The sequence below is a fragment of the Myxine glutinosa genome, chromosome 7 (assembly GCF_964187855.1).
Source record: "Myxine glutinosa chromosome 7, kmMyxGlut1.1, whole genome shotgun sequence".
NCBI classification, from domain to species: Eukaryota; Metazoa; Chordata; class Myxini; order Myxiniformes; family Myxinidae; genus Myxine; species Myxine glutinosa.
This window is the reverse complement of record NC_136267.1, coordinates 22,713,198-22,722,736: the sequence shown is the minus strand read 5'-3', so window position 1 is coordinate 22,722,736 and position 9,539 is coordinate 22,713,198. Positions and strand designations below refer to the sequence as shown.

The window sequence follows — 9,539 nt, the reverse complement described above, 5'->3', positions numbered from 1 at the left end:
AAGAACGTTCCCTCTTGTCGGCCCAATGCTCAATGCCACAAGCAAATTTATAACATTCAGGATGAAATTACAACTGTAGCATCGCCATAAAAGTGATTTGGGATTGGTCCGACCTCCGGGAGCCCTATTCACAATAGAGGGTTAAATTGTACAATTGAAGAAAAGGTGTGTGTGTGTGTGTGTGTGTGTGTGTGTGTGTGTGTGTGTGTGTGTGTGTGTGTGTGTGTGTGTGTGTGTGTGTGTGTGTGTGTGTGTGTGTGTGTGTGTGTGTGTGTGTGTGTGTGTGTATTTCTATGTGTATATATATATTTCTATGTGTATATATATATTTCTATGTGTATATATATATTTCTATGTGTATATATATATTTCTATGTGTATATATATATTTCTATGTGTATATATATATTTCTATGTGTATATATATATTTCTATATGTATATATATATTTCTATATGTATACACAAAGAATTAAGTTAAGCACCCCCCCCCCGTTTTTTTACAACCTCGCACATTACAAGTTTGTTGTCGTCAAAACAGTGTAATATACCCATGATATTGCTATATTTTCTGGAGAAGTGATATTATGGTCACATAAAAACATAACAATCATGCCGTTTTCAATATTTTATTCTGAATAATTTAAGGTGAAATTTTTTGGGAATTTTAGGCATATTTTCACCTCAATTTAAGTATGGAGCTATAGGTCCATCACGGACAGTGTGGATGACGTTTATGTTTTCTAACGTACAGTCATTGTTCTGAGAAGACCTCTAGCGATCTTTGCGTCAATAACGTGTGTAGGACCCACGTGATCGGATCACTGATTCAACCAATCACATTTTTTCACTTTGATCACTCAATTTCATCAATGGATAATTGCTAATGTCATACCAATCATTATTTGATCTCACATACCTTAGAATATATGCCAATGTATACATATACACAAAGAATATATATTAGGGGGTGCTTACCTTAATTCGTTGTGTAGGGGTGCTTAACTTAATTCTTTGTGTATATGTGTGGGAGTGGGAGGGGGGAGGGGGGAGGGGGAGAGGGGAGAGGGGAAAGAGGGGGGGGGGGGAGGGGGAGAGGGGAAAAGAGGAGGGGGAGAAGAGGGGGGGGGATGGGGAGAAGAGGGGGGGGGGATGGGGAGGGGGGGGGGAGGGGAATGGGGGGGAGGGGAAAAGAGGGGTGGATGGGGAGGGGGAGGGATGGGAGGGGGAAGGGGGTGGGATGGGGTGGAGGGGGAGGGGGTGAGGGGAGGGGAGGGGGGTGAGGAAGGGGTAGGGGGAAAGGGAGGAGCATGGGGGAAGGGGTGGGGTGGAAAGGAAGGGGTAGGGGGGGAAAGGGAGGGGCGTGGGGGAGGGGGGTGGGGAAGGGTAGGGCAGAAAGGAAGGGGTAGGGGGGGAAGGGAGGGGTAGGAGGGAAAGAGAGGAGCATGGGGGAAAGGGAGGGGAGGGGGGGGATGGGGAAGGGGTAGGGTGGAAAGGAAGGGGTAGGGGGAAAGGGAGGGGCATGGGGGAAGGGGAGGGGAAAGGGGAGAGGGGGAGAGGGGAAGGGGAGGAGGGTAGGGTGGAGGGGGAAGGGTAGGGGGAGGGGAGGGGGGGAAGGAGGGAGGGGGAGGAGGGAAGGGGAGGGGAGGGATATAGATGGTTACTGGCAATAATTGATCACATCCACAAATGATGTAATCCACACAATTTATGTACTTTACATAACGTTAATAGGAATACATGGCCGTGTAGATGGGAAATACAGTTTGTTTGAAATAAATCACAAATATCAGATGAAAGTGAAAAAAAACCTATGTGGTGTGAATGGCAATGTTCCTCGCTGAAATGTGAAAAAACTGAATTACGTGTGAACGCATAACTGTAAGATTATGGCGGCAAAGTTGGAACATCACGTGATCGCTCTGAGCGAATCAGCGCGCTGCTATGCGACCAGCTCAAATGCCGTGTATAATGTTCCTTGCTGAAATGCGCTGAGGTAAATATGAATAAAAAATTCGATATATTTTCACTTTTACGTTTTGGCTAACTCGCTCGCGAACCTGACGAAGATCCTGAGCAAGGATCGCTACGTTATGCTAACGCTACATTATGCTAACGCTACGTTAGCTACGCTACGTTACGCTACATTCGCTACATTATGGCTAAAAATATGGATCTAAAGATGAAAGAAAAAAAAACCTATGTGGTGTGAATGGCAATGTTCCTCGCTGAAATGTGAAAAAACTGAATTATGTGCGAACGCATAACTGTGAGATTATGGCGGCAAAGTTGGAACATCACGTGATCGCTCTGAGCGAATCAGCGCGCTGTTCTGCCATTCTGATCATAATATTCCTCGCTGAAATGCGCTGAGGTAAAAATATGGTTTAAAAATATTATGAAATACATTTTTAGGTCGACCATGTTCGTACCAGGCTCAATGGCCATGTTTGTGCCAAATATCAAGTTCGTGAGCCTCTCTGTTTAGGAGTCTATCGGTAACATTACACACACACACACACACACACACACACACACACACACACACACACACACACACACACACACACACACTGTGTTTTATATATTATAGATATAGAAAATATATATATATATATATAATGATACCTTCGTCTAAGGATATGAATGAAAGCAACAAATGAGGCTCGGAGAGGTTAGTGGTCTGTTTATTGGCACTTTATAACAGCAGCTCGTAAGGCGGCAATGGCCATTTTTACGTCATGCTACGTGAGACACGAGTCATTGATAATAATCGTGTGATAGCCACATACCTGTCGTCGGTAACAGAATCCTCGCTGTGCATACCCAGCTTTGAACCGGCATGGGAGTATTTTGTAAAATGGCATTGAAACAAATGGATTGTGACTCGTACAATCTGACCAAATCCAAAAGCTGCACTAAAACTGCCAAGTACAAACAAAAGGTGGGTGTTTCGACAAAATATACGCAGCTTCAAGGCGCTAATGACACGAGTCTCTGCGCTCATTTCATGCACTGCACTTGGCATTGTAGGGACTCTTCAGTTGTTCACTCTGGGATTTGTCAATATCGGATAGCATTCTTCAAAAAAGAAAGGAAGCAAGAGTTGGACTGCCCACTTGAGATGACACTTCCTAACAAGATATTGGTGTTTATATCGTTGAGCGGTTTAAATTTTTTCTTGTTACCACCGACATGCAAACGTATTACCACCGACAAATCTTTTTTTCTTCCCCCCCCCTCCCCTCCCCCCCCCCCCCTCCCCCCTTCCCCCCCTCGTGTTTCCATGAAGTTTTTACGGTGTAGCCCATCGGGCGAAGCCGTCTAGAACAGTGTTTGTCTGTCCGTATGTATGTTCCCTCACACGTATACCAATCAGAGCTGAGGATATGGTCACATGACAGGGTGCTGTGATTACGTCTGATGTCATTACGGCATACGGCGGCTGACTCTCCACACGCCGCCATTTTGATGTGTATGCCGTTCATGCCGAACATATAGTCGAACATGTCACATATCACAATTGCCATGCTCTACCTTTCCGTTTTTCATTCAGTGTGAAACACAAACAAACCGATTGTTAAAATGATCATGAAATATCGAAAGCATCGACGTTACGGCTCTTCCATCAATACGGTACAGTACGTATAGGCCTTAGGCGTTATGACTCGTCTTCGGACTCCTTCTGACAAATTAAGCCCAGGTTTCTTAATACAGTAGTGTATCCTTTCAGTAGTATCGTTTTTGCAATAATAATAATAATAATAATAAAATAGTAAATATAACCATAACACTTTAATCCCGATGTCGTGAATGGAAAGTTGATGGATTGAAGTGGTGTATCCGCGGAAGTAAGGAATTCAGCTCGGCTGGGGTTTGAACCGCTGACCTCACATACATGAAGCAAACGCTCTAACTATTACACCACCGAGTCTGGTATAAATGGTGGAAATTGATCGAAAATCTTGTGGAAAATCTTGTATCTTGTGCAAAAAGGAAAATAATTGCACATGACTACTTAAAAGGGATGTTGGAGAAACTGAGAAGGTGAGGAAGAGTTGGTTGGGACGATGTTGGAGCAAGAGGATGCAAGGGAATGGCAAATGCATCTATTGCCCTTGATAAAAGAATAGTAAGATTGTTTTTAGACTCAAATGTATAAAATTACTTCTTGAACTTTAAAAATAAACTTTAAGAGGATTTTGGACAGCAGCATTTTTGGTGCTCATTCCAAGTTGCAAAATAATGATCAGGGCATCATTTTATCAAAGGTATTAATTTTTGCAGCCGTACTACTACTTTGTGGGACAACTTTTTAAATTTTATTTTTCTGCAACATCCTGAGGCTTTTAGTGTGCCCTATAGGTATTTTTCACGGATGACGATGCATTTACATTTAGGAGGCAATGGATAAAGTAACTTGCATTTCCTTATGTTAAGTTGTGGTTGTAGTGTCACGAGGCAGGTACTCGGATTTTGAGGATGTCGGCCAAAACAAATCGAGGATAAGTGATGGAAGCATGGTTATTTAATGGATTGTTGTTTGCAGCAGGTAATATGAGTGTAATGAAATTTAAGAGTTAACCGTGTAAGAGTAGAGCGAAATGAAAAAAAAAAGAAAAAAAAAAAGGTCTTGAGTTAATTTTACTAATTTTTTTATTTATTATTTTAAAATTCTCACTTTCTCTTCTGCCACTGTCGCATCTCCAATTTTTTTTTTTTTGGCAGGTGAATGAGCTGTCAAGCGTGCCTCCACCAGTCATTCTTTTACCTGATGACTTCAAGGCTTCTAGCAAGGTGAAGGTGGACAATCATCTCTTCAACAAGTATGTATGTTGGAGGTGGTCATGTTGAAAATAGAGATAATGTAAACTTTAGGAAATAAAGAATTGCCCTGTGGGTGTGAAAAGGTGTGATTGTGTAATGAGAAGGTGCTGTGTCAAAAGCAAATCCCACTACAAGTGCCAACGCTACAAGTAGCCATGAGTTGGGAGCTAAATTGAGAAAAGGAGATGGTATCTGAGGAGCTGAGGAGAAAACATCAGTAAAGAGGATGAAGAAGAGGTGGTAAGTGAGGGGAGAAAAAGTGACATATACAAGGCGTATCGAGGACTGGGTGGTAAGACATTTTGCTATCTTTGCATACATGTTGTTTAATATATTTAACCTTTATTCATAGCGCAATGCTTTATAGTTTATAGTATCTCCAAGGTCAATTAGGTCTCTATTGAACATTCAAAAACGGAAAAAACATTTGAGTTGCTGAAATATTTTGGCTCTTTCAACATAAAGTTTGTCGGGGGAACTTTCATTTATTAAAGCTAAAACTAGAGTGAATTCGATGGCGTGCCGTCATAAATCCCCACACTTCCCATCTAAAGCAAGGTTGAAAGATGGAAAAAAGTTCCACCAGGAATGACACAATATCAAATTTTGAGTTAAGTTATTTTTCCTCGTTTTGATCCATGTGACCCCAAGTCCTCACTCTCTGGGCATCAACTGGGGGTCAAATCCCAAAAAATCGTTACATGTTTCATGTGTGCCCCAATCTTAATGGCATATACAGTTTCATTTAAAATGTTTAAAAATTGTGCCCGTGATTGCATTTTTTGGTATTTGGCTTTTGACCCCACGCCAGGGGGCAGGGCCAAAATGACACTGCTCTTGCACCTTTCCATGTGGTGATCATAACTACCAAGTTTGGTGAATTTCTGCCCAACCGTTTAGGAGGAGATATTGTGACGGGCAGACATTCCGACAGAGAGAAAGACAGACAGACAGACAGACGTAGCCGATTACAATATAGTTACGGATCTCGGTTTTGGCACTCCCCTTACCGAGGGGGGTTTAATCCCCTCGTCTTTCACACTGGCCGTCCGAGTCCTAGAAGGTACGGCGCTCCTTTGCGAGGGGTGAGGTTGACCAGGGTGACTGGTCAATGGAGTCCCAGATACCTTCGCCAACCTCGCCGCAAAGCAGGACACTACTTCTGCTCGAGCCACGGACAAGATGGAAGATTGCTGAGCGGTTTAGCAATCCGCAGCTCGAGCCATTAACAAAGGATTAACCCGACTCCGAGCGTTTGGCCAAAATCGCGCCACAGGTACTCAATGGGGAAAGATTAAAGCGACCGGATGAGAGGAAGCCAAAGAACCAAAAAGGGTAAAGGAGGAACACAGGTTTATTTACTATCTACAAGAAATGAAGAAGAAACAAAAGGTGAGACTGTACAGGAAGAGGAAGAAGCAGATACACAGGGCAAACGTTAAAACAGTCTTATATTATACCCCAGGACAAAACAAACAGACTCACACGACAGGGAATGGCAGGAAGGAATGGCTGGAAGGAGAAGAAGGTTCAGGCAGGTGATATGGTAGGAAGGTCCGGGCCGGTGCGCAGCGTTGAGGTTGGCTCCAGTCCACGCTCCGGGCTCGAGGCGAAACCCGGCGGCAGCTGCACGTATTCGTTTCACGTGGTCGGGGCTTTCCGAAGCAGCTCGTCAAAGAGCTCCGCGCAGCTTCGTCTCTCTCAGCCAGACCCCACCACGCGCCGTCTCCAACCCAAGTCGACTCTCTCAAAAGGCTTGCGCTGGCGCTTATATTACGTGCTTCCAGATCAATGCGCGCTTCATAGAGCCACGCCCGTGATGGTATTTCGTCAGCCCTGGTTGGCTGGTAAGGGCTCGCTGGCTCCACCTCTGATGGTGCGTCGACGTGCCACACCTTGTTCTTGTGGTCCCGCCCCCTTCTTCCTCGGCTTGAGACCGCATGTTTAATGGCGGTTTGGGGCCAACAACCGAATCAAGGCAAGGAGCAGCGAACGCTGTCCTATTGTTACTTTGAAGAGCGGGTGAGACGATTGGGGAAATTGAAAGGGGCCTATCTTATTTGATTCATGCAATGCAGATTCAACTATTGGGAACAGATCCTTAACTGAAACACACAATAATGAAATAACTACAGAGAGGTCCTATGGTTCGCGACGTGTTGTACATGGACTAACTAGGGTGCGATTTTTAACAAAGCCAATTGATGGGGATATTTACAGGGGACCATTTATAAGGGAAACATTTACTAAAATTTACTAGTGAAGGTTCTAAAAACCGTAACAATATTTTCAAAAAGCTTGGGGATCATTAACATCTTGTTTTGTTATTGTTTCCATCTGCTTGGTGAATAAGATGGTTTGAGTTACTTTGGAGTTTACCAGTTGGGTAAACATAATGGACAGTGTTAGTTGTTTGCTTTAAAATATTAACTTCTCAAGCTTGTGGTTATCACCGTAAACATTCTCCGAGTACATTTGTTTATATTTTAATTGCAGCATCACCTTCCTTTTGATGTATTCTCATTACAATGGATGGGACTGTGCAGAGTGAGGTAATAACCCTGAGTACTCACAAGTTTTCTTTGTTTGTATTTATTTATCTGTTGACTTTATTATTCTCCCCGCCGCACCCCCATACGACCATGTTCAAACTTTAATATACGTACTGTACAAGGAAAGTTGACACAGGAGGAGGCCATTTGGCCCATCATGCCTATCATCAGCACATTAATCAAATTGATCAGTTTATCAACTTGTTTTCACTGGTGGGATGTGGAGAGGAGAACGTAGGAGAAGACATAGGGATATTGTGTGTGTGCACGCGTGCTTTATTTTTATGGGTTGGAGGAGGGGGTTAGGGTTAGGGTGTGGTGAAAGTGGTTGTAGGGTGAGAAATGAAAAAGCACCGACAGCTACACATTCCCTTTTTGATGAGTCCCTCTCACAGATGTCACAATCTCTCTACACATCTACAACGCCTTCATAAAGTATTCACACCCCTTGACTTTTTCACATTTTGTTATGTTACAGCCTGAATTTAAAATGGATTGAATTGAGATTTTTTTTGTCACCGATCTACACAAAATACCCCATAATGTTTAAGTGGATTTTTTTTCAGTATTTCGGTATTCAAGTCAATAAGTATTCAACCCCTTTGCTATGACACTCTAAATTGAGCTCAGGTGCCAATCTTTGGATAACCTGGGGAAATGTAGTAAAAATGATCAATGTATTATAATGTAGGCAAAGTATAAAGTCCTGCGTAATAGCCAAAAATGATACCAATGTGGGTGTATTTAATGATGTTCTGGCGAGCATACGGCGCAGGAGAGTCACTTGTGAGGGTGGGTTGGCAGGGATTGTTAATGGAGTGCTAAAATAAATATGCCACAAGAGCGTGCGATGATAAAGTGAACAATAAATTGAGGTTTATTAACGGAAAATTGGTGTATACATTCGGGGCAAAAATGAAAACGAGCAAGAGTGCTGTGGTTTTGTTCCCTACGGCGGATGGACCATGTCTAACAATAGCTGCGTGAGGCAAAATGAAATAACCCACCAGCCAACTGAATCCTTTTTTGTGCTCAAAGTACTTCCTGCTGAGTGACAAAAAGAGGGTTCTTGGGCACAAATTGTTGGGGAAAAAGTGGATTGTGTGGCCGAATGAACTTCAGAAAATGTGCACAAAGTGCCCTGACAGAAGAAAAACAAAGCCAATTGTGAAAGAAAAGAATATTCGTATATTATAAGATACAACAACGGTGCTCCCGAGAGCGCATATCTCCACCAGGCTGAACAGTTTACGTTTTATATCCCACTGATAGGCCAGATCTGCATCCGGACCTGAACCACAATGTAATCAGCTTGTTCCTGTCACTTATCCAACTCATCCACCAAGTTTTGTCATAACCCGTCCACAACATTTTGAGATGTCATGCTACAGTGCATTCAGAAAGTATTCAGACCCCTTCACTTTTTTCACATTTTGTTATGTTGCAGCCTTATGCTGAAATCGTTTAAATTCATATTTTCCCTCATCAATCTACACTCAATACCCCATAATGACAAAGAGAAAACAGGATTTTAAAAAGTTTTGCAAATTTATTAAAAAGAAAAAACTGAAATATCACATTGACATAAGTATTCAGACCCTTTGCTATGACACTTGAAATTTAGCTCAGGTGCCTCCCATTTCTCTTGATCATCTTTGAGATGTTTCTACACCTTGATTGGAGTCCACCAGTGGTAAATTCAATTGATTGGACATGATTTGGAAAGGCACACTCCTGTCTAAATAAGGTCTCACAGCTGACGATGCATATCAGAGCAAAAACCAAGCCATGAGGTCGAAGGAACTGCCTGCAGAGCTCAGAGACAAGATTGTGTCGAGGCACAGATCTGGGGAAGCCTACAAAAAAAATCTCTGCTGCATTGAAGGTTCCCAAGAGCACAGTGGCCTCCATAATTCTTAAATGGAAGAAGTTTGGAACAACCAGGACTCTTCCTAGAGCTGGCCGCCCGGCCAAACTGAGCAATCGGGGGAGAAGGGCCTTGGTAAGAGAGGTGACCAAGAACCCGATGGTCACTCTGGCTGAGCTCCAGAGATCCTGTGTGGAGATGGGAGAAACTTCCAGAAGGACAACCATCACTGCAACACTCCACCGATCTGGGCTTTATGGCACCACCTCCACCTTAACAGTTCATCAGCAACTA

The 9,539-nt window shown here is 43.1% G+C and overlaps 1 protein-coding gene across 2 annotated transcripts in view; it reads left to right on the top strand.

Moving 5' to 3' along the window:
• LOC137431051 (phosphatidylinositol 5-phosphate 4-kinase type-2 beta) overlaps window positions 1-9,539 on the top strand; it is a 193,953-nt gene that overhangs the window by 68,479 nt on the left and 115,935 nt on the right. For both annotated transcript variants that reach the window (XM_068121931.2, XM_068121930.2), the window contains exon 2: window positions 4,728-4,825. In XM_068121931.2, coding sequence (XP_067978032.2) covers window positions 4,728-4,825 — 98 coding nt within the window. The remainder of the gene's footprint in view (window positions 1-4,727; window positions 4,826-9,539) is intronic.